The sequence below is a fragment of the Mirounga angustirostris genome, unplaced genomic scaffold, assembly GCF_029215605.1.
Source record: "Mirounga angustirostris isolate CCGP_5_RB_7025 unplaced genomic scaffold, mMirAng1.0.hap1 SCAF_5, whole genome shotgun sequence".
NCBI lineage: Eukaryota > Metazoa > Chordata > Mammalia > Carnivora > Phocidae > Mirounga > Mirounga angustirostris.
The window spans coordinates 164340138-164364888 of record NW_026991713.1 but is presented as its reverse complement, the minus strand read 5'-3'; the positions used below and the strand labels follow the sequence as shown (position 1 = coordinate 164364888).

Here is a 24751-nt window from a genome sequence, read left to right as displayed (position 1 = left end):
CCCTTTCCACCAATAAACACACAAGAACTTCTCTATTTCTCATTTTCTGAGACTATTAGCTGCAATCCCTTGATTTTCTCATTTTTCAGATGTCCTAAGGATCCTTTCAGAAATAATACTCTTCAACCATAAGAGACTCTTAACCCTAGGAAACAGTTGAGGGTTGCTGGAAGGGAGGTGGGTCAGGGGAAGGGGTAACTGGGTGATGGGCATTAAGGAGGGCACTTGATGTGATGAGCACTGGGTGTTATATGCAACTGATGAGTCACTAAATTCTACCTCTGAAACTAATACAGTGTATGTTAACTAAATTGAATTTAAATTTTAGAAAAAGAAAGAAAAGAAATAATACTCTTCCAGTCTTGGGTAAGGCACAGGACCCTGGGGATCATTTGCTCCAACTTCTCATCATGCATTCCTTTGTTTGTTCATTCATTCATTCATAATTTTTTTTTTTTTTGTAAAGATTTTATTTATTTATTTGACAGAGACAGCGAGAGCGGGAACACAACAGGGGAAGTGGGAACACAGCAGGGGGAGTGGGAACACAGCAGGGGGAGTGGGAGAGGGAGAAGCAGACTCCCTGCTGAGCGGGGAGCCCCGATGTGGGGCTCGATCCTAGGACGCTGGGATCATGACCTGAGCCAAAGGCAGCCGCTTAACGACTGAGCCACCCAGGCGCCCCCGTTCACAATATCTTTTCAGCACCTACTATGTGTTAGATACCGGGCATCAAATAAGGAGTAATATATAGTCCCTGCTGTCACAACAAAGAAGGCACCTAAGCCCGGGGAGGGACACTGACTCGCCCCAAATCAAAAAACCCTGTGGCCGTCCTGGGTCTCAAACACAGCGGCTCCCCGGGGATGCCCTCTTCCCTTCCGCCCACGGCTGAAAGTTGCGGGTTACAGGAACGCAGCTATGTCCAGGACTTGGCGGGCTCAAGGGCTCCGATTGCTCCCGCGGCCCAGCAACCAAATGCTACAGAGAACAGAGGCAGAGAGCAGCCCTGAGGTATCCGCAGCGGGGCCCAGAGGCCCCGGGAGGAAGTGTGGGATCCTGCGCGGGACAGAGGAGGACGCAGCGGCCGGCGGCCCCTTCGCGAAGAAAGATTGCCCCTCTGGAGCCGCCGTAGCCGAGCCGGAAACGCAGTTCGGCCACGTTTCGCGTGCGGAGGCCCCGCAGGGCGAGCTCTGAGATGGCTGACGGCGGGAGCCCGGCGGCGCAGCTGTGCTCCGAGCAGTTCGGTTCCGGGGCGGCCCGGGGCTGCCTCGCCGCCGCCGACGGGAGCCTGCAGTGGGAGGCTTGGGGGTGGCGCTGCTGGGGGTTCTCTGGGCCCTTCACAGTAAAACCGCCCGGACGGGACGGCGGCGCAGGGGGGACTCCCGGCGCCGCTTCACCGCCTCTCTCGGGGCTCACGGCCGTGTTCCTGCCGCAGGGCTTCCCCGATAGCGTCAGCCCGGACTACCTGCCCTACCAGCTGTGGGATTCCGTGCAGGTCAGCCTGGCCGACCGGGGTCGGGGGCAGCATGGAGCCACGGGTGAGGGAGGCAATGCGGGCCACCCGTCTGCACGTAGAGGCTGGAGACTGAGGCCCAGAGCGGGGCTGTGACATGTTTCAGGTCGCACATCTATGAGAGCTGATCATAGAACTTAGACCTCCGTGCCCCTGCGCACACTCCTCACTCCACCTTTTTTTTTTTTTTTTTTTAAGATTTTATTTATTTATTTGAGAGAGAGAGCACATGAGAGGGGGGAGGGTCGGAGGGAGAAGCAGACTCCCCGCCGAGCAGGGAGCCCGATGCGGGACTCGATCCTGGGACTCCAGGATCACGACCTGAGCCGAAGGCAGTCGCTTAACCAACGGAGCCACCCAGGCACCCACTCACCCCACCCTTTTTCTTCTCCAGGCCTTTGCTTCCAGCCTCTCAGGCTCCCTGGCCACCCATGCAGTCTTGCTGGGCATAGGGGTGGGGAACGAAAAAGCTTCTGTTTCAGCTGCCACTGCCACCTGGTTGATGAAAGGTGAGCTGGGCCCCTGGAACCTTACCTGTCGCTGCTGTCAGCCCTGCCACCCCACTGGCCTCTTTTTCCTCCTACTGGGAAGCCCAGCCCCTCCTTTCCCCCATCCCAGTGTTCTGGCCTCTAGATCAGGGCTGTGATGTGTATTTGTATGGACTCGTTCCTGATTGGATCTGGAAGGCAGCTCTCCCCAGCCCCTAAAACAGTATTTTTATTGGTTTTATTCAACAATTAATTAGTCGCCCACGACCAGAATATCCTCATCCTGAGACCAGCCTTGCAGCCGCACTCAGTTCCCCACACTGTTCAGAGCCTCTAAATCATCTGGAGCTCAAATCCCTAAATTAATCATCCCCTCTCCTTTACCCCTAGGCTTTTTGTGGAGCACTGCGTTGAGCATGCGGTTATTGAATAAAACGACCGGCTGCTTGAAATGTGGGAAATTGCTCAGTTCTAGAAAAAAACAATTTTGTAGTTAGTCCTGAGTAGGAAAGAGGAGGTTCTGGGAAAGACGGAAGGCATTTTAGAACCTCTGGGATACTGGATGATAATAACTGTAGTAACCTTCTGTTGGATGTGTACAGCTTTTTGAAAAACCACTAATGAAAAATAGAACATATGGTTTGGTACCATGCCACCTAAAGAGTGAGGTAGAGAAGAAAAGGGAAACTGCCACGGATTCCACATCAGGAGGGCCTGTGGCTCTCTCCATTGTCCTTTGTCTTTCATTACTGGTTCCCTGTGGGAACTTAAATCAGACCCAAGGGAAGGCTCTTTCTGCTCCTAGCATGAGCCTGGCCACATCTCTGGTGAGTGTCCATGGATCTTTCAGAGGATCTGGAGGCTCCTGCTTAACATCCTTATTAAGACTGAGCAAACTGGCCAAACGTGAGTCACCTCTTGAAAGAAGCCTTTCTCTGTGGCTTCTTGTCCTAGGTATCTCTTCTCTTAATAATAATAGTTCACACAAACAGTGTTTATTATTTGCCAGTCTTTAAATATGCTGACTTCACAGTAGCTCTGAGATAGGTATTGTCATTACGCCCATTTTACAGATAAGAAAACTGAGGCACAAAAAAGTAACTTGGCCAGGGTCACAGCCAATAAATTGTAGGGCATGGATTTGAACCCAGGAGGTTTAGTTCCGGATTCATTTTCATACCACCAAACTGCTTGATTTGGACCTTTTCTGTTGCTCTTCTGTTGGCTGAGTGTTTGGAATGCAGCAGGAACATGAATCAGTAATTGATGTTTTCATGTCATTTCTAAGCACCCTAATCTTACCACCAACATGCTGCCCATATATGTGTTTAAGGTATTAAGAAAAAATAAGACCATCTTAAGGGAGGAAAAAAAAATTACCCACTTTTTAAAGCCTATTGTTGATATTAAAGGAAGCCTTAACTAGAAAAGAGTTTCCAAACTCATTTCCATCAAACCTGGGAAATTTGTATGTGGAGCTTTATATAAGAAACTCCCTTGGGGGGGGAAAAAAAAAAACTCCCTTGGAATTTTTTTTAAGTCCTTTTTGGTTACAGATCTCTTAGTGGAACGTGGTGTTGTCATAACTAACAATAGTAATACTACTAGCAGCTAATATTTTAACAGCCTATACTGTATGCCAGGAATTTTGTACACTTACATGTAATATGTAATTTAATCTCTACAGCAGCCATATTAGGTAGATACCATTATTAGTCCCTTTTTCAGAGAGGTTTCGTAACTTGCCTAAGTTAATGTAGGGCCAGGATTTGGACCCAGACCGACTGACTCCTGTGTCCCACTCTTAACTGCCACATTCTTGCCAGTGGGATTTAGAGTGGAGCCTAGTACAATTTGTGGACAGCTGATCCCTTACAACTGCTCAAAAGTTTCTAGATCATATAGCTCAGCTAACCGTAAGTGAGGCAAAGAAGAGCAAATGGGAATTAAGATTCCTATCTAGTGGACAGTGTTGACTTTCAGATACAGGGAGGGTATGTGTCATTCTTGCCTCCTAGTGCCAACTTCCAGATTCTGACAAGGGCCCTGCAGACTGCTGATGAAACATAGAGTAGGTCCCCTTTCTACCCAGTGGCCCTTATATGCAGGACATACACCCTATTGGATGCGTGTGCAGTCAGAGGGAAGAAAAATAGAGTCTGGCCCAGTGAGCTGTCAACAAGTAAAAGTAACCTTGGCATGTTCAGTGTCACTAAGTTGAGCCAATACAAGAATCTTAAGTGGAACAATAAAATTTTTGTGGAGAATAAAATATAGTTGAAAGAAAGAGGGTAAAGTGGGTGATAGAGGAAGCCTATAAAGCCACCTGGTGGGTATTACTTCCAGGGATATACAGGGGACAGAAATAGAGAAGTGGAGCAGGCCCAGTAAGAAATGTACATATGCCTCATCTGAAGTAGCCACCGCTCAGCCCCAGCCAGTTGTGGTGGTAAGGGAAGATAGGTTCAGGGTTGCCATGTCTTCAGGTTCTTCCAGAAAAGCTGGAAATCCAGATTTTCTCATAAAATGTCCCATTTTTGTTGATCTAGCTTCTCTGAGCTTTAGTTACTTCATCTATGAAAGGGAGGATCTCTCAGAAGTTCATAGGATTGTGGTGAAGGTTGAAAGGAGGAGGGATTTCAGGTGACCACCAGCCTGTTTACTGGTGTTCCTCAGGCCCCGAGTTTCATAAAGATGTCTAGGTAGAAGGCCTCACTGCCCAAGGATGGAGGTTGGGGCGAGGGGTGAGTACCGCTCTTTCCAGTGGAGAATGGGGAAGGCCAACCTGTCACCACCTTTTTATGTTGTAGGATACTCCCAACCCTCCCCAAAACCTAGTTTCCCTTCTTGCATTCCCTTAAGGGTCCATACCCTCGAGTTCAAACAAGTCAGGAGTCTTCTGCCTACTGTATCTTTGCTTTCCAGTATCCACTGTATGAGGGCTTCCCAGTTGTTTGGTTCTAAAACAGTCCTTTGTGATCCCCCTGCTGAACTTAATGAATGCTACTCTCAATATAAGGGGTTTATATCAGGGGGTGGAAAACCTTCTGTAAAGGACCAAGTGGTAAATATTTTACACTTTGTAGGCTGTATAGTTTCAGTCACAGCAACTGATTCTGCCGTTGTGTCACAAAAACAGCCAAAGACAGTCTGTAAATGAATGGGCACAGCTATGTTCCAATAAAACTTTATTTATAAAACAGGGAGCAGAAGACTGTAGACCACAGTTAACTGATCCTTGGTCTAAATCAGTGTTTTTCATACCGATTGCTGTTTGCTTTTATGCTGTGTTTTGAGTCTGGAACCATGACCTTCTGGGTCACGGTATCCCCTTACCTCTTATAATGCCTGGCACAGAGTTAAGTAGCCAGTAAGCATTTGTTGTGCAAATGAAGGTCTAGCTGATTCTGGAGACTTCTCTGACTCTGTCTAGCCTGAGGAAGCCTCTCCCTCTGCCCCACACCCCCAGCTGTCGTCATCAAACTGTAATTCAAATCCTTTTTTTTTTTAATTGATACTCTAATGACCACCCGTGAACCCATGGCCCAACCTAAGAGCTAGAATATCAACAATAACCTCTGAACTTTCCACACAGGGTTTCCTGCTTTTCCTTTTTTTTTAAATAGTTTTTCCATATATATATATATATGGAAAAAATATATATATATATATAAACACTGTATTGTTTCGTTTTAGAGCCTTATGAAAAGTGTATTTTGCTGTATGTAGTCTTCATGGCTTACTTTTTCATGCAATATTATAATACTAGGATTCACCCATTTTGATATGAGTAGTTGTGCATTAGATTTTTGCTGCTGTCTAATATGCCACTGAGTGAATATACCAGAATCTATCTATGCATTCTCCTGCTGATGAGCATTTGCATTATTCCCAGTCTTTGGCTGTTTATGAACAATGCTGCAAAGGGTATTTCTGGTCCATGTCTCTTGGTGTGCATGGGCACATAGTTTTCTTGGGTACATACTGAGGAACTGCTAAATCTAGACACTTCTGACCCCATCATACAGCTCTGTCTATCCAATATTTATTTTGCCAAACTGAGTTCCTAAGAGCAGTGATGCAAGGTGAATCGGCCATTTCAGTGCCAGGGTCTGCCAGGCCCAACAGCCCCCAAGGCTCTTCCTTGTTCCTTACCAGTGCCTCTCTCCCCCAGATTCAACTGGCATGCTGGGCCGCATCATCTTTGCCTGGTGGAAGGGGTGAGTTTGTCTTCCTGGTCTGGCCACTCTCCCCAGACGGGGGTCACGTGTCTCATCCCTGGCTGTATTTTCAGCAGCTCCTCTCTCCTACCAGTCTCCAAGGGAGGGGAGATTTAGCAATTATTTCATCAGAGCTAAGGTACTTACTTAGTAAGTACCCAGTCCAGGTGGCTCGCCCTAGCAATGAAGCCACAGAGCCTTTGTTATGATCACGCCTGCCTTCAAGAGCACTGATTTGCCATTCTGCTGCCCATCGTGGAAAAATACAGCCACAAGGCTCTTAAGTGTCCTCTGTTTGCTTGTTGAAAGAGAAGCCTGAACGGGACAATGCTGAATTCAAAAGGAGTGATTTTACTCCAAAAGCTACTTTGGTGGCTCAGATACTTGATTGGACTTTGCCGAGCCTAGTGGGGAGTAGACTTGGGCAGGTCATCCGTTACCATTTATCTAGAAGGAATTAAGGATCTTTTTTTTTTTAAGATTTTATTTATTTATTTGACAGAGACACACGGAGAGAGGGAACACAAGCAGGGGGAGTGGGAGAGGGAGAAGCAGGCTTCCCGCGGAGCAGTGAGCCAGATGTGGGGCTCGATCCCAGGACCCTGGGACCATGACCTGAGCTGAAGGCAGACCCTTAACGACTGAGCCACCCAGGCACCCCAGGAATTAAGGATCTTGTGCTGCCTTCTTCCTCCTCATGTCAGTAATGGGCAACCTCAGGAGTGATTTAGTATCTGCAATTAATTGTAGGCAGACACTACCTACAATGTGTTCAGTGAGATGGTTTATGCAAAGTGCATAGCATATTGTGGCACATAATAAGTATAATATTAACACTTATTATTAACACTAATAAGTGTTAGCTGCTGCTAACAGCTCTGTGCCTCACAAGCTCTCTACATATCCTCTCTCATCCTCAGAGCAAGGATAGGTAGAGAAGGATTAAATGTGTACATTTTAGCAGACCTAAAAGGGGAGGTCACTTACCCAAGTTGCACAGCTTATAACTATTAGTATCAGGCTGCTTTATTGGGCAGAGCCCTAGACCAAGCCCACGTGTTCTGGTCCTGCCTTTGCCATTTATTCCCGCAGAAGTTTCTAATGTGTGTCCCATACCCCACCTAGGAATGCTCCTTTTCCCTCCAGGAGATTTTAAAGTAAGGGACAGGGCTAATGCTGCAGATTCTGAGCTGGTCTGGGGCTACAACACCCTCTGTTGGAGAAGAGGTCCCCAGGAGTTTGTGCATGGGCCAGGGAGTCCCTCTGCCTGACAGAAGAGGCATCTATCCTCTTGGTGATAGAAATATCCTAGGCCTAGATGTCAGAGCCTGCCTCTCTCTTGATCTTTTTTTTTTTTCCTTGGCCCCTGCTTTCCATGTGATCTGAGGGAAGTCATGTCCCCTCTCTGGGCTACTTATCTGTAACCTCTGGGGGGTTACACTAAATGTAGTTGTTTACCAGTCCAAAATATGTGGACTTCTTGCTGGGTACCCTCGATCAAGTGGGAGGAAGGGGTGGGGAGCTGTCAGAGGGACCCAGGGATGGCTTCTCCCAGAGGAGGGCCAGAGGGTGGGGAGCAACCACAAGACAATCACTTCTTTTCCCTGATGCATCTTGGGTTAGTGAAGGGCAAACACTAAGTAACCACTGAAGGTCCTCCCAGCTAATGGTATTTCAAGCAGCAGTGACAGGGTGTTGGGACAGATGTCTGCCTGGGGTATGGATTTTGCTGAGTCCTTCAGACCTTACCTCAGCCTGCCCACAGGATGTGTTTTCTCCTTAAATTCAAATTGCAAACCAACGTCTCCTCCCCAACAGGAGTAAACTGGACTGCAATGCCAAGCAGTGGAGGTAAGGAGGGGCTGAGACAGAGGGGAGGGAAGTCTTCTATTATGAAGGTCTCTTACCTCTGATCTCTAACCTCTGATACCTCCCCCCAGGCTTTTTGCTGATATCCTCAACGATGTAGCCATGTTCCTCGAGATTATGGCTCCCATATATCCAGTCTTTTTCACCATGACCGTCTGTACCAGCAACCTGGCCAAGGTATCCACCTCTGGCGCACCCCTATACCTGCCTTGGTGATGCTGTGTGTGGGCTTACCTGGGGCCCACAGGTGAGACCAGCCTGGGCCCTGTGTTCAAAGCACTTGCAGAAAAGTGAAGAAGTTCAGATTTTTTCTACTCGAACTCAACCATATTTTCTGATTCTCCTCCAGCCAAATAGTGCCTCACGTAGTCTAAGACAGTGTCTGAAACCACAGGATTGGTGAGGAGCTCTGAGCTGAAAGATAGAAGAGGTGCTCCAATGTCAACCTCTTGGGACCAGCTCCCTGGCTAGCTTTCATTCTTTCAGGAAAATACTTACTGAGTGCCTGCTGCATGTTTGGCATAAAATATAGGCCCTCCCATTTTTTTCTTTGAAGAAAGCTGCACATAATTAAACAAATGTTTATAACATTGTAGCTACAGGTATTCCAGATGAGAAGTGTAGGGGGCTGTAAGAGGGTTGAGCAGGGATTCTGGCCTAGTCAAGGGATGGGCCCCTTCCCTAGGCCTGGGTCCTGAAGAATTGAGTTTAAGGTGAAGGGTGGATGTTTTTGAGTAGAAAGAACAGTGTGGGTCAAGGTCCAGGGGCAAGACAGCATGAAGTGGTTGTGAGGCTGGAGGGTCACATGGGGTGAATGTGGGCTCTTCCTCTCTGCCAGGCTGCTCACCCTTACAGTTCCTTCAGGTTGGCCGCATCCAGGTAGGGAACTGAGGCATAGCAAAGTTCAGCAAAGAGCTTAGCCTGTCTTCACCACAGGGTTAAGTACCTGGCACAGAGCAGTGACTCAAGAAGACATAAGATCCATCTCAAAAGCCCATCTATCTGTTCAAAATCACTTCAGAGCAGTGGCTCTCCACAAGGCACTAGTGACATTTCAGATACAACAGTTCTTTGTGGTGGATTACATTTAGCCCAGGTTCCAGTCCCTGGCCCAGGCACACTGCCTTGAGCACCCCCTCCAACTCCAGGGCAGGAAACACCAGAGAAAACCAGGCTGTAGCTGTAGACCAACGATTGTGACCTCTGCCATCTGTTTGAAATTATGCATTATACTTTGCCTTTGGGGCCTCAGTCTCTTCATCTGTCAAATAAAGGAGTAGGATAGGGCCATGAACTTTCCCTGACCACCTCCCACCCTCTCTAGAGTTCTAGTCTCAGTGACTAGTACCTCCGTATCCCAGGTACACTGGTCAGAAGCCTGGCTGTCATCCACGCCTTCTCCCCGCCCACTGTTACTTTCGTGTTACCTTCAGCTAAACCTCCATCTGGTGGTTCCTTGTTGCTGAAAAAGCATGGTTGCTTCCTAGGTAGTCTCCCTGCTTCCATTCTCACCTCTCTTCATTACTTCTCAGAGCAGCCCATAATCCTTTTAAGAATGGAAATCAAATCTGGTCACTTCCCTGCCCTCATTGCTCCTTAACAAGGTCCACATGATCTGGTCACTCCAGCCTCATTTTGTACCATATTCCTCTTAACCTTTGAACAAATTATTTCTTCTGCCTGCGTGACAACTTGTTTATTTATTGTCTATTGATTTATACACTTCATGAGGGCAAGGGTTATATCTGAATTCTATCACAGCACTAAATCTGTGCCTGGCATCTAAAAGAGATTTGATAAATATGAGATGGATGACAGTGATCAGTGACCCTCATTGATGAGTTCTACCATCCTAGATCTCAGGGATTGAGGAGGCCCAGGTGTCCTGGGAGGTCAGGGCCATCACTGTGGGTTTTGAAGTGGCCTGGAAGACTTGACTGGGCCTCCACTGGGACAGGACGAGAGTGGAGTTAGTTACAGGCAGAATGGAAGCATAAAGTTGGAAACCAGACTGGGCCTGGGAGCTTAGCAAAGGGGCAGGTACAGCCAAAGTAGAAATTGGGGGTTGGAGAAGTTGTGGGCTAAGAACAGTGTTTGGGCCTCCACCTTGGGGAAATAAATGGAGTTCCTTGGGACTAGGCCACAGGGAGGTGTGACAGGCAGGGCTTTAGTTTTCTCCAGGAATAAGAGGGGAGGTGGATCTAGTGGAAGTGTGGGGATGAGAATGAGATATCCAAGGACAGCATTCAGGGTTTTGCTGTTTGGTCACCTGATGCCTGGTTTTCTCAAACTGCTTTGAGTCATTTATTTGGCTCAGCTACAGACGTGCCTATGTTGCCACAGCACGTGGCCATTCTGACCTTCCTTCTCCCTTTCCCTACCTAGTGCATTGTGAGCGTGGCTGGCGGGGCCACGCGGGCTGCCCTGACCATGCACCAGGCCAGGAGAAACAACATGGCTGATGTGTCAGCCAAGGATAGCAGCCAGGTGAGCAGCTGGAATTGGGGTTGGGGGGAGTCGGAGCAGGGAGGCAGGCCAGGCCATGATTTGGGAGTATGGAGAGACACACCTGAGTGCTCCTGAGGGTAGGGTTGGGAGACCAACACACAGGAAGAAATGTTGTGCTCCCTGCTCCGACTCACATAGGTAGTCAGGTTGAGGGCATGAGTTCTAGGGGCAAAAGTCCAAGCTGATCATCTCAGCCCCTTCCCACTGCCTTTGTGGCCAAGAGTGGGCCCTTGCCCTGGCCTTCGCCCTCTCTGGGCCATAGCCCCAACCTGGGAGGTGGATGTCTGACCACGTGAGGCCCCATATGTTAAAGCACTTGGCAAGTCAAAAAGTGCTCAGCGTGTGAGGTAGCTGGGGTCATTGGCCAGAGGTCTCCACTTGACAGTTTCGTAGGCCTTTTTGACCCAGCCCCTCACCTGACCAGGGCATCCTGAAAGGTGGGGACCCCGAAGGCTAAACTCTACAGGTATTGGATCCTGCCAGGCTCCTGTGCTAGGTACTTATGTGTATTGTGGTGTTTAACTCTCACACCAGCCCCAGGAGGGTTATTATTATTATTATTTTTGGGGGGGGTTATTATTATTATTATCCCTATTTTACAGAAGAGGAAAATGAGGCCCAGGTTAGTCAGAAGTGTGACATAGTTTGGACACTGAAGCAATTTGGAAACTTCTGTTCTGTCCAGTCCTACACTCTATCCTTCTCTTAAATTGTTCTGCTCAGTTTCTAAATAGAAATTTTTTAAAATTTAAAATTAACTCCTTTCAACAATATTAACAGAAGCTAAAAAACATTTTAGCTTCTACTAAATACTAAAAAAGTATTTCATTTATATGAACTCATTAAATCCTTACAGTGGTCTTATACAGGAGGGACTCATTGTTGCCATTCTACAGATGACGAAATAAGTCATAGCCTCAGTCCCCCTGAGTACCTTTGGACACATCCCTTCTCTCAGGAAATGGTTGGATTAATTCTTCCCCATTATGTCTTCCGTAGGTTATTAGGAAGGAAGAAATGAGTACAACCCAGGACTTGTGCTTTAGGATCTCCCAGCTCCATGCCTGCTGCCTCTCACCTCCTCTCTTTCTAACCCCCAGCCCTCCCCATACCCCCAGGCTGTGTTTTCCAAGCCCCAGGGCTCCCTCAGTCTGCAGAAACAGGGACACATCACAGGGGCAATGCAGGACATATGCTCAGTCCTGCGGCAGGCCCCTGCTTTCTACTGATGTTGCTTTATTGCCACTTGATGGGGCTGCTGGAAATGACTCTTCCCACCTGAGGGAGAGGAGGTCTTTCTGCTCCTGCACAACCAAGACCTCTAATCTCCTATTTACCACCTATTTACACCCATTGCTCTTATTTCCACAGCCCACCCCCTTGCCAGGACAGCTGGGTAGGAAGAGCTCTCCCAGCCTCAAGCCCGCTTTGTGCCAGGACCAGCTCTCCCTCGGACCCCAGTAGTCAGGGGCACCAATCCAGACTCTTCCTCCCTCATGATGAGTTGGGGACAGGTGGCCTGGTGTCTGGCCAGTTAGGCCATCTCAGGCCATCAGAGGGTTCTGATAACATTGATTCTCAAGGGAAGAGGTTTGGATCTTGTGCCTTTCTTCCTGAGTGGCTCCTTGAACCCTTCGCAAATGTGTCTGCCAGTTTTTGTATACCAAGGGGCTGAGGGGGATCAGTCTTTTTAAACCACCAAATATAAGAACTTCCCCATTCCGAGGACATTCGCTTGCCTGAGTATAGGGCTGCTCAGAGGACTCTTGCAAAACAAAGACATGTTCCAAGGGCATTGTATCTACCTAGACAGAAGCAGCTGGTATCTTAAATGATAGCTCACTCATTAAAAACTTACTAGGCATCCTCATCAGTGTAGGGAGCCCTGGGAGGAACTGGGGCAGGGAGGAATGTGGTGAAAGGCACTCAAGGATATTCAGCCTGGCCTGGAAGGAAGCTCTCCAACTCCCAGCCCTTCTGCCATTTTCTAGGAGACACTGGTAAACCTGGCAGGGCTCCTGGTCAGCCTCTTGATGCTTCCCCTGGTGTCAGCTTGCCCTAGGTAAGACAGGATCAAGGGCAGGGAGGAGGTGCCCAGCCGGGCCTCTGCCCCTGTTGACCACCCCACTCTCCCACCCAGCTTCAGCCTCGCTTGTTTCTTCTTCCTCACCGCCCTTCACATCTACGCCAACTACCGGGCAGTCCGAGCCCTTGTCCTAGAGACCTTGAATGAAGGCCGGCTCCGGCTGGTCCTGAAGCACTTCCTTCAGAGGGGAGAGGTACTTGGCCCCACCTCAGCTAATCAGATGGAGCCACTGTGGACAGGTAACCCAACCCCTTGGTCTCAAGTACTGTGTCTCCCAGGCTCTTCCCCGTCTGGGCATCCTGACTCCAGCTTCCCACAGGTTTTTGGCCGTCTCTGTCTCTATCCCTGGGGGTCCCCCTACACCGCTTGATCTCCAGGTAAGTGGCCCAGTGTCTCCTACCCACCTCTGCTGCCACACACACACCCCCCCCCCCCATACATGCTCTTTATTCCGATTACACACGGGCCTCACCTCTCTATTCTACGTTCTTTATTGCCACGGACCAGACTTGGGGTCAGCATGGGTGCTTGAGGGCAGCAGGGGTGTGACGCAGAGGAGATATAAGGGATACATTTGTTAGATGCAGGAAGAAAAGAAGGATGGATGTGGCATGCATGGGTAATGGCTGAGAGAGATGAGAAGGGGGTGAAGGACAGATGAAGTAAGGGCAGTTCAGCTGAGCGAATGGTTACTCCTGCTTTTGCTTTCTCCTCCCCCACTCCACTCTCTTCTTTCCTTCAGTGTCTTTGAGCTGCAACAGCTGGTTGAGGGACACCAACAACCCTACCTCCTTCGCTGGGACCAGTCGCAAAGTAAGCGTGCCGTGCTCTTCCAGCCTTAGATTCACCCTTCTGGGGCCAACTTCTCATTCCACCAGCTCCAAGGCCTCAAGCCTGGGCAATTTAGAGGCTGCCTGGTGTCCTGAAGGGAGCTCTAGACTAAGACCTGGTGCATTCAAATTATAGCTGCATGCCCCAATGAAATTCACATTGGCCCTGTGTAAAATGAGGCTGACAATACCTGCCTTATTGTCTGTGTGTTTTTATAAGAATCAGAGAAGGCGATTATGTAAAGCAATTTATGTATTGCAACGTACTCAAATAAGATTATGACCTTTGGTTACCCCGGGAGAACTTTTCTCTCCCATCCAGAGTCACCGGTTAAGGAAACGAGTACTAGAGTTTACCGGTCTGCTGGGTGTGTGCTAAAAGGTGCTTATTCTTACTAGACATGCAAAGTAAACCCACCTCAGTGGGCTCCTATAAAGTAATATTTGGAAATTGGGCATTTCAGTTTGGCCAGAACATTGGGACAACAGGAGATGAAGATGGGAGGGGAGTGGTGAAAGATAGCCTCCATCCATGCCAGGCGGAGGCCTCAGGGCAGACAGGGATGAAGCAGGTCGGTTTGAGGGTGTTTAGGGAGGTGGCCCTTCCCTAGTACCAGCCTGTCGCTGGGTTTCTCCAGAGCAGGTGCAAGTCGTTTTGAGCCAGATGGCGGACCCTGAAACCATCCTAAGGGCTGCCATACACGGACTGGTGCTTGAAGCCCTGCAGGGAGATGGGCCCCTCCCAAGAGAACTGGAGGAACTGAGGAACCTAGTACGGGCAGGTAAGCACCTCGCAGTCTAGACTGCTGATGGCTCGAAGAGGGGTCGAGAGAAGAAGGACTGTGTTCCACTTGGGGACCTAACAGCTTCTGGTTCTGCACCCACCTCCAGGCCCTGAGAAAGAGCGCTGGGTCATCGTCAGGGAGACACACCGAGTGTTGGACAGGCTCTTCCCAAAGTTCTTGAAAGGTAACATCCTTAAGCTCCACGGCTCTTTGGCCTCTGGGGCCTTGTCCCCAGAGACCCTGCCTAGTCTGTTTCCCTGTCTGCGGTATGGGGAGGGTAGGGATACTGTCAGTATTGACAATCTGTATAATCCCAGTTGGCACTGAAGAACTGGGGGCGGGGAGGGGGGTGGGCGGCTCACAAATGACTAATGATGACCTTTCATTTAGCACCTAGTCCATTCCGGCGCTTTTCCATGTGCTAACTCAGTGAATTCTCGCTACAGCCCCATGAGGTTTTAGCCTCATTTTGTGCCAGAAACGACCCAGCAGAGGCAAGAGGAGGCTGGGCAGTACACAGAGCATGCACCTGGCCCGTGCTGCTCCTTACCACTCTCCCCAGACTCCCTAGAGCCTTCCTCCCAGCAGTCCCAGCGGCACCCTTATTATGACCTCTCCCCAGGACTGCAGGATGCAGGCTGGAAGACTGAGAAGCACCAGCTAGAGGTGGATGAGTGGAGGGCCACGTGGCTTCTCTCTCCGGAAAAGAAGATCTTGTGAGCAGCCCAGATAGAGGCCCAGGTCCCAGGATAGGAGCCTGGAGCAGGCACACTTTGGCCACAGCAGGATGTGGGAACAGTGGCTTTATTTTCGTTTAGGGGAATTGCTGTGGCAGTTTGGCCAAGGCCTCATGGGCTGTAACCACCAGTTGGATGGACAGGGGCCCCAGACAGAGACAAGGTGGAGAGAAGGGGAACCAGGGCCTACCCCCCCACTCCTGCTCCTGTCGTTCTCCCTTCTCACCACTGCAGGCTCCTCACGCCCATTCATTGTGAGACTGAGCCCTGTCCTGGCTGTGGCTCATGGTGTCCAACAGGGTTGGCCTCAGGCATAAAAGCCCCAGAGGAATGTGGCCACAGCCATCATTAGCAGGGCATTGAAGTTGACCACACGGGCCCAGCTCGAGTCCTCGCTGATGTCCTCCAGCCGCCTGGCTGCGGCAGCCACCTCCTCCTGGGTAGGGGCAGCGGGGCTACCGGCCCCAGCCCCGCTCATTCCACAGAACCAGAGCAGGCACCTGCGGACCAGGCCTGGAGCTGGGGACTGGGGCTCTAGGAAAAATTGACACTGTACAGTTAGTTTCAGGGGACCTTGGCTCCCCTAGTCCCTAGCCCCACCTCCTGAAGTAGCGCCTTACCCTCCATGTCCACTGCATGCTCTGGACACCCATTCTGGATAGGGGGGGAGGCGGGACCTTCTGGCTCATCAGCATCCAGGTCCTCTCGCTCCTCCTTGCTGTGCCGCAGACTGAAAACCAGGCGGTGGAGCTGGGGAAGGGGGCAGGGACCAAGTGAGAGTGCTGCTCCCCCACCCGGGACCCTCAAGTCTCTTGTCCTCCTGGTACTCCCTCATCTCCCTCTGTCCACCCTGTACACACAGTTCAGACTCCGTTCACTCAAACCCGACCTTCCATGGCTGCCCTTTGCCCTCAGACTGAACCTAAGTTCTTCAACTGTGTCTTTAAAGCTCTTGGCCCCAGTCAGCCCCTGCTTCATTACCCCAAGTCCCTGTCTACACTCAAATTATAGTCCTTTAGACACTAGTCTTCTCGTCCTGCTAACAGTGTTCCTTCCTGTGGATATTTGTTCACAGAGTTTCCTCCTGCTACCTTTCCCCGCTCCTCCACCTGTGCAGCCCCGCCCATCCTGCCCAGCTCCTCTGTCCTGGCCCCAATCAGCCCTGCTCTGGGGCACCTACCCTGCAGCAGTACAAGACCAAACCCTTCTGTGGGCCTTCAGGATAGTACTCTGTCCCTCTCAGCCACCAATCAGATCTGTGGTCTGAGTCCCAGGGGCCATTCCAAGGACTTTGGGGGGCTTTCATCACCTCCCCCACAGTCTTCAAGCCACCTCCCCGCCCCCCCCCAGAATACCTCAAATAAATGTCATTTAAATAAAACATTGTGCTTGCTTTGCGAATGCAGCTTCCAACTGGATTGCCAGTCTACCCTCATGAACCCCCAGCACAGAAATCCAGGTCCTCCGCCCCGGGCATTCCTGGAAGTGGATTGGCAGGCTAGGGGGACAGAGGGCTGCACAGACTCACATGGTGCACATTTGGCGCCCATGCAGCGGCCGGCACTTACGTGCTTGCGTGGGATGGGTGCTGTGCACAGTGAGACGACGAGGGTGAGGAGGCCGGAGCAGATGAAGAGCACGATGGCGAAGTAGAGGTAGTGCATGCCGCAGAGGAGTGCTGGGCACGCCGAGGGTTGCACGCAGCTGCCCGAGCCAAAGGAGAACTCAGGAACAAGTCGTGCCAGACCCATAAGCAGGCCCCCAATCAGTCCCCAGAAGGCACCCTGCGAGGGGAGAGAGTGTCAGCGTCTTCGGGATGTCCAGGTTCTGCCCCAAGCTCACCACCCACGCACAGACTCACCTTCTCGTTGACGCGGGGCACGAAGAGCGCCAGCACGAAGATGGCAGACACAGGGGGCGCCAGGTAGCTGGAGACGGCCTGCATGTAGTCGAAGAGCTGCCCGCCCTGCGCTGCCTGCACCACGGGCAGCCAGGCCACGGAGACCGCCACGATGAACACCACCCAGAGCCTGCAGCGGGTGACCATCTGGAGATTTCACCCAGGACTCCCCGTCTGCCCCTAATCCCACGAGTGTTCCCTGCCCCCCCGCCCCCCGGGGCTGATTGGTGGGGCAGGGCGTGGGGGGAAACCCAGGCCGCACCGTCCTACTAGCAGCAGCTCGCGGTCGCCTGCGCGGGGCCGCAGGCGCGTGTAGATGTCCATGGTGAAAAGCGTGCTGCTGCTGTTAAAGATGGAAGCCAGCGAGGACATGAGCGCGGCCAGCATGACGGCCAGCATGAGTCCGCGCAGACCTGCAGGCCGGTGCGAGCTGTGAGTCCCGGGCCCCAGCGCATCCCCGGGAGGGTGCGGACTTGGTGAGGGGCGACTCCTCCCAGGGGCAGTCTCCGCAGCCGGCCAGCCCTTACCGTTGGGCATGAGCTTCACAACAAGGCGCGGGTAGGCGATGTTGGAGCAGCCCACCTCGGTACCGCACACGCGCTTACACACCTCGGGCGCCACGCACGCCACCTCGTCTGCGGGAAAGAGGCACGACGTGGCTGGGACGGGACCTGGTCTGGGAACTCAGATCCCCGAAGCGGGGACGGGAAGTCCTAGCGGAAGAGAGACGGGGCCTCTGCTGGGAGGTGGGACTGGGTGACGGGATTTCCAGAGCAAAGGACAGTGACAGAAATGGGAAATAGGCACCGGTAGCCATACACAAGAAAGGGGCTGGATGGGGCACGGGACTCTCGGGGGGGGCGGGGCTTGCAGACGTTACCCGGATAAAGAATGCGGCTGATCATGCCTGGCATGACCATGAGGAACATGGGCATCAGCTTCAAGTAGCCACACAGTATGCAGCCCGCCTTGATGTGGGTCAGGCTCTTCCCGGCCAGACAGCGCTGCACGATGACCTGCGGCGGGGGCTCTTCAACTACCCGCGTCCAATCCTGGATACCTCGCCCTCTCAGGCCTTGCCTCTACTCCGCTGCGCTAAATCAGGCCTGCCTCTGGCTCAGCGGTGCTGCCAGTTCACCTTCATTCAGACCCAGAGTCTTTGGATTCCGCCGGGTCTGGTTTAGCTCCGTCCTGGCCGGGTTCCTGACCGCTCAGACCCGGCCTTTGAGCGCCCCCATATGGGTTCCGGTGCCACCCATCTCAGCTCCTCCCACAGCGGTTCTGGTTCTGCCCCGGCCTCCCTCCCGGCCCAAGGCCTGACCCCGCACCTGGTCGCTGCACCAGTACCAGCCCGACACGATGGTAAGACCCAGGAGCAGCGCCGGCCACGGCAGGTCCCCCGTCACAGGGTCCCGGAGCAGATGGTAGGAGTCCGGACGGGGTCGATAGCAGGAACTGGAGATGTTGCCCACCGCCGGATCCTCGGAAACCGTCAGCGACGTCATTGCCCCCAAGTATTTGTCGAAAAGCCCCGAGTACCCGCCCACCTCGTGGAAGGCTGTGAAGGCAAGGCTGTCAGGGGACCCGGCAAGGCCCTCCCTAGGACCCACGTGCTGGAGACGCGCCATGTCTCTGCTCCCAGGTTGAGAGCTCTGTGACTCGCATCCTCTGTGCCCCTCCCCCACTGGCTGAGCTCCATACCGTAACCCATGAGGATGAAGGCCCCCCCAAGAATGACGAAGGTCTGCACGGTATCTGTGTACATCAGCGCCGCCAGCCCTCCTGCAACGGGCCTGGGTCAGTGGAGACAGCCCAAACAGGATGCCACGAGTACATACGGTGTCTTTGTGCGCATTTGACAAATGGGCCCCTTCCTGGAGAGCAGATTTCAAAGAAATGGCCCATTCTCCAGGATCATGTACCCGGGCATCAGGAGGCAGGGCTTAGCAGAATGTGCTTCAGTGACACTCCCACCCAGCACATCTCTCGAGACCACTCCATCCCTAAGCCCCTGCCACAGCCACCTGTCACAGTGTAGATCATGGTGATGCCCAGGAGGGCGATGACAGAGGCATAGATGTTCCAGCCCAGAGCCTGTTGAATGAATACTGCCCCGGAGAACATGTCCACCTTGGGGGAAGGAGCGATAGCACGGGTCACGACCCAGGGACCCGGACAGGGACCCAGGTCTACCTCATGCCCAGACCACGACCCTACGTGGCCATGCTTCAAAGGTTCTCTTATTTTCCGATGGTCTGGCCTTCCCAGGTCCCACCCATTGTGGCCGCGGCCCAAAACCTTTTCCTTACAGACCCTGCTTCAGTCATGGGTCTTACAAGCTCTTTCCCCTTGGTCCCGCCCCCTCCAGGGTTTTCTAGAGACCTCCACTCCATGGTCCCTCCCTTCCAGGGCCCCGCCCCGCCCTCCATGAATGCGCACCGAAATCTTGGTGAAGATGTACAGAAAAAGCGAGAGCACTGACAGGTAGAGGCGGATACGGTGGCCTCCGAAGCGCTTGCGCAGGTACTGCGGCATGGTAATGACGCCCGCGGTCAGGTACACTGGTGCGAAGACCCAGCCCAGTAACAGCACCACGAACAGCGCCTGTGGGCACAGCTGACGGCTGAGGATGACTGAGAGATCCGGCTAGGAGTGAGCCCTCGCCCCTGAAGGTGTAAGAGACCTCTTCCTGAAAGTGCTATACCAAGGAAAGATCTCACTGGGGACCCAGAGGATGCAACTGCAGAGGATGTCCCTGGGCCTGGGATATTAAGGGACAGGGTCTTGACACCTCCTTGGGCCCTTAACTAGAGCCCTCCTAGTCCTCTCAGGCCAAGACCCCTGGCCAGTCCCTCCCAAGATGGTCCCTATCCCTTCACCCCCCAGCACATGAATCCAACCACAGACCCCTCAGCCTGACCACAGCCTCTGCCAGGAAGGGCTGCCTCCCCTCTCCTCTCCACCCAACCAACCCTTCTGTCCCTCAAGACTCAGCACAGAGACCTCCTCCTCCAGGAAGCCCTGAGCTCCCCAACCCTCAAAGACAAGCCTCAGTCCCAGAGCTTTGCCTCCTTCCCACTTCTGCAAGGGACTTTAATTTGGTCCAGGGATCTTCACAGGCCACAGCTTCAGAGAGCATTAGAACAAGCACTTCACTATCTTTGAGGCTGTTCACCCCACTTCAGAGAGGAGTAAATGAAGGCCACAGAGGGTAGTGGCTGGTCCAGGCTTACACAGCGAGTCAGGAGCAGGCCCTGAAAGTCGTCATCCCCAACATCCCCCTGCCTGCAAGCTGGATGTGTGACCCTCACTCGAAGCCCAGCCACACCCCACCACTTGGAAAGTCCCACCTCCAGTCTTACATCCCCCCACCTCCAGTCTTACATCCCCCCACCCCGCTTGGAGCCTCCCCAGGTGTGACAGTTCTAGGGGTTCCCACCGGGGGGGGGGTGTCAGCAAAAAGGAGGTCTCACATTCCACTCAAATCCAGCCACAGCCAAGCCGCTTGCAGCACCAGTCCCTGCCAGGCCCACGAAGTGGCCACTGCCGATGTTGCTGGCAAAGAGGGAGGCCCCGACCTAGATGGCCAGAGGGGCGGTGAGCTAGGCTGCTTCTTTCGGCCTCCCCGCCTCCACCGCACAGCCTCTCTCACCGGCCACCACACCATGCTTCGTCCTGCCAGGAAGTAGCCGCCGACAGTGCCTCTGTTGGTTCTGCACATGGACTGAGGGACAGGAGTGGGGGAGGAGGGAGACGTGGGTTCCGAGCACATCTTTGGACCTAATTAGCCTTCTTGACACATTCCTCAGCCTTGTTTCTGGCTGAAGATTAACCAGTCCTCGGCTCTCTTGATGGTTCCCACCCAACCCCCTGCCCCAACCTCCCCTGAGGCATCTAGAGCAACCCAGGCCCTAACCTAGTGCCCAGCTACCTAAGCTTGAGTGTGGCTGGATTGCCTGACTTTTCCTGGGGCCTTGGGTAAGGACGGGCTTCTGGTCAGATACCGTGTGGACAGGGGAACAGAGACCTCATTTAGAATGCTGTCCCTGATGAAAATCCACGGATCCCTTCAACTAACCCAGTCCAAAGGTGGGAAGACAAGGAATGAGTATTGGCTGGGCCTTCCTGAGGCTATCAAAAGACTCGCTTGCCCCCCAGCCCCAGGTTTCTTCCTCAAAGATCCAGGCATCCCACCCCTACTGAACATGGGGTCTCCCTGAGACTTGCCCCCCAAGCCCCAGAAGCCTGGCCCCCAGCAGCACCCCAACTTCTCACCCACAAGCCGACACCAATGACCAGCAGGAAATAAGCAGCAATGACCAGGATGTCAGCAGAGTTGTTAATTAAAACCCTCTGGTTTCCCAGTCCCGGTACGGAGCCTGCCTCTGTGTGTTCCTCCATTCTGCCTAGGATCTGTCCCTCAAGGGACCAGCCCGTGGATTTCCTCAAGGGAGGGATTAATGGTTACCTCAGGGGCAGTGAGCCGACAAGTCCCATAGGTCTTGTCCCCCCTCCCCAGCTTTGTTTAGCTGAATCAGGTCTCATCAAGGCCGAAAACTCGTCCTGTGGAGCAGACACTTTCAAGTTCAGGAGCACTCCTTCCTGGGCCTTAGCCCCCACCCCTTCCCCAGTGACCTGGGCTCAAAATTACTCCTTTCACCCATGCTTACCCTTCAGCCTTGACCTAGGGAGCATGGCTGAGCCAGCCTCCTGGTTTTGACTAATCCAGAGGAATCATTTGCAAACCCAAATCTGACAGTGTCACTCCCCTGCTCAGAAACCCCTCCTAGCTTCCCATCAGACTAAAGGAAGTAGGAGCTCTTCAGCCTCATGTTCAAGGCCTGTCATCCCCTGACTCTTGCCCACCCTTCCCCTTGCTCCTCCACACCAAACCGGGGGTGATACCACATTTCCCTCCAACTCCCTTGCCCGGCCCAGCCCCTGTATTCTCACACACCCAAACTTTTGCCTAAGCTGTGCATTCTGCTTAGAGTGCCTCTCTGCCTCCCAGATGGCCCACTCATACCTCTCAGAGGTAACCTTCAGTACCCAGCCCATGTCAACTCTCCAGGAAAGGCTTCTCTGACTTTTCGGATACAGTTATGAGCACATTGTGTTGTCCTCAACTGGGTCCAGGTCTGCCTTCCCAACAGACTAGAGATTACCCACAAGCAGGAAGTGGCCTGATTCATCCCTGGAGTCCCATTGCTTAGCACAGGGCTGAACCGAAGAAGGGAGGGTATTGATAAGTATCAGTACCTCTGCCTTTCTAGAAGAATTGACCAGACTTGGATGTCTGATTATGACAAGTTGGGTTCATGCCTGAGATGAAAACAGAAAACAATATTTTAGGGGAATATAATTAAGGAATGTCTTAGTTTGGGTCCCTTCAAAGCAGACCCGAAGATGAGAATTGGGTGCAAGGACTTTCCTGAGGAGGTGACCCCGGGAAGGAAGTGAGACAAAGAAAGAAGAAAAGCCAATAAGGGGCATGTTGATTAAAAGGTTGCCACTATGAACAATCCCAGCGGGGCCTCTTTGAGACACTGGGGGAACACACCTCAGAATTGACCCCTCAGAGCCAGGAAGCTGGAGGATTCATTCACCAGTTCCTGTCTCTAAGGTCACAGAACCTCGCCCTCCCGCTTCAGACCTGCTGGGGGCAGAAGCACACTTGTTCCCCCCGAGAGTACCCTCACACAGAAACTCGGGGAGCAGCTGGGGAGACCAGGTGTCTGGGAACTAACTGTCTACATAGGACTTCCCAGGTGGGCCGAGTGGGTATGGGCAGCACATCCACAGCTTCTGCTTCAGGGGGTGATAAATTTGAAGTGCCTGAGAGAAATCCAGGTCCAAATGTCAAGAGGATACAAGGGGGTTATAGGCCCTTAAAATCTATATGCCCTCTTTGTGACCTGCAATGCCCTTCATGACGTGGCACGTATTTCCTCTTTGACCTCATCTCCTACTACTCTCCCCTTTACTCACCCTAATCCAGCCCTACTAGCCTTCTTTCCTTTCGTTCAATATGCCAAGCTCCTTCCTACATCCTGGCCTTTGCACTTGCTGTTTCCTCTGCCCACAATGCTCTCCTCAGGCTCTTTGCCTGGCTGTTTTCTTTCCTCAACCTTCCGAGTCTCAACTTAGACGTTACATATTCACAGAGACTGACTATCTGGTTAAAAGTAATCCCTTCCTGGTGGCACCTGGGTGGCTCAGTCGTTAAGCGTCTGCCTTCGGCTCAGGTCATGATCCCGGGGTCCTGGGATCGAGTCCCGCATCGGGCTCCCTGCTCTGCGGGAAGCCTGCTTCTCCCTCTCCCGCTCCCCCTGCTTGTGTTCCCTCTCTCGCTGTCTCTCTCTCTGTCAAATAAATAAACAAAATCTTAAAAAAAAAAAAAATCCCTTCCTCACTTTCTCTAACTTAGTTCTCTGTTTTTTGCCCCTTTTCCCCTTCCCTCCTTTCCTTTCTTCTTCATTCCATCCTTCATTAACAAGCATTCACTGAGCACCTACCGCAGGCTAGATAGCATTCTAGACACTGGAGAGACAATGGTCAGCAAAACAAACACGTAATCTGACAGACAAATTCTCAGGAGCTTGCATTCCACTTTGAAAAGCAGACATAAACAAGCAACAAATAAACACCTGTTTGCAATAGTGATAAGTGCTATGAGGGACTTGGGAGGTGCTTTGGATGGAAACAAGGAGGAAGAGTGACCTTTACTTAGGCCATCAGGAAAGTCTCCATTAGTTCATCACATGTGTCACTTGGTATTTGTCATCTGTCTCCTCTACTAGACTTCAGCTCCACGAGGTCAAGAAGCATGTCTGCTTGGCTCCCTATGGTCTCCCCTAGAGCCTGGCATAGTACATCCTCAATAAACACTTGGTGCAATGAATGAATCGAGACTAGAGATGGCCAACTGGGGCATCCTCAAGACAGGAAGGTGGTTATAAGCCAGGAAATAGAATTCTCCAGAGAGAATATGTGAAAGGAGAAGAGCAGGAAGCCTGAGAAGACCTAGGGAGAGGAGCCTCCAAGAGGAAAGAATCTGGGGGGTCAGGCCGAGGTGAGGACAGAGAACACCTCACCTTTGTCTTACCCACACATGCTCTCCTTGGCTACCAGCTCCTCCTCAAGCAGGAAGGGCCTCTGAGAATCCATCATTTCCAGCTTCAAAGTCTCCTACAGTTTGGGCCCAGGAATCCAAGCCCTCTCCCTAGGGAACTGCAGGGTCCAAAGTGAAGGTTCAGAGGCTCAGAAAGGCTCTGGGGCTTAGGGATTCAGATGGAGCCTAAACTCCACATCTAAAAATCCGTGGCCCACCCATTTCTGTTGGGGCTTAGCTCAGGTGTCTCCTCCTCCAGGAAGACTTACTTGACTCCCAGTCTGAGTTAAAAGCCTTCTTCTGGCTCTTACAGCCCCTAGTGCTTCCTTTGGTCACTGCTCTGACCACCCCAAGTGTCATCCTCTGCTTAGGGGGGATGTTATGAGTCAATACGAGTTAGAGGGAAGCTGTGCCTTAGTGCCCAGATCCAAGAGTGGGCACAGATTGGCACTTCTGGATGGAGCCCCATCTCTGAGGGTCTTTTCAGGAGGGGAGAAAAATGTGAAAATGAGACAAGGTGACAAGGGTGGGAGGGAGTGGGAGTGGGAGGTGGGGGTGGAGACAGATTAAGTGCTTATTTCAAGGATACAGGTTGCTGAAGAAGTGGGGAATGAGGGTGGGAAGTTTCCCTGGGGCCCAGCCTGAGCTCCTGTTCTGGTCCCCACTATCTGTACAATCCAGCGCAGGCTCATGTGACGTGT

General features: G+C 52.1%; 2 protein-coding genes across 10 annotated transcripts; one reads left to right on the top strand and one right to left on the bottom strand.

Moving 5' to 3' along the window:
• Positions 1–962: 962 nt before the first annotated feature.
• Positions 963–16633, top strand: RUSF1 (RUS family member 1). 5 transcript variants are annotated; one of them, XM_045875417.3, is made up of 13 exons: positions 1130–1498; positions 1911–2025; positions 6179–6224; positions 8043–8075; positions 8165–8270; positions 10479–10580; positions 12593–12663; positions 12742–12926; positions 13007–13064; positions 13430–13500; positions 14156–14299; positions 14409–14486; positions 16446–16633. In XM_045875417.3, exons 1-13 carry the CDS (start codon positions 1199–1201, stop codon positions 16475–16477), a joined length of 1341 nt encoding a protein of 446 aa, XP_045731373.1. In that variant the 5' UTR covers positions 1130–1198; the 3' UTR covers positions 16478–16633. The 5 variants fall into 5 exon arrangements, with proteins under 5 accessions (XP_064449099.1, XP_045731373.1, XP_064449098.1 ...); XM_064593028.1 differs by lacking the exon at positions 16446–16633 and adding an exon at positions 14749–14897 and having other exon boundaries at positions 1131–1498; XM_045875416.3 differs by lacking the exon at positions 16446–16633 and adding an exon at positions 14925–16420 and having other exon boundaries at positions 1135–1498.
• SLC5A2 (solute carrier family 5 member 2) lies at positions 15347–24751 on the bottom strand. 5 transcript variants are annotated; one of them, XM_045875420.3, is made up of 14 exons: positions 21215–24751; positions 20592–20663; positions 20413–20517; positions 19379–19543; positions 18964–19069; positions 18641–18721; positions 18268–18497; positions 17820–17955; positions 17467–17574; positions 17202–17352; positions 16901–17069; positions 16608–16823; positions 15660–15789; positions 15347–15573 (listed from the first exon to the last, which is right to left on the bottom strand). In XM_045875420.3, the coding sequence occupies exons 1-14, from the start codon at positions 21338–21340 to the stop codon at positions 15347–15349; spliced, it is 2022 nt and encodes a 673-aa protein (XP_045731376.2). In that variant the 5' UTR covers positions 21341–24751. The 5 variants fall into 5 exon arrangements, with proteins under 5 accessions (XP_045731376.2, XP_064449095.1, XP_064449094.1 ...); XM_064593025.1 differs by lacking the exon at positions 21215–24751 and having other exon boundaries at positions 20592–21103; XM_064593024.1 differs by lacking the exons at positions 18964–19069; positions 21215–24751 and having other exon boundaries at positions 18268–18813; positions 20592–21103.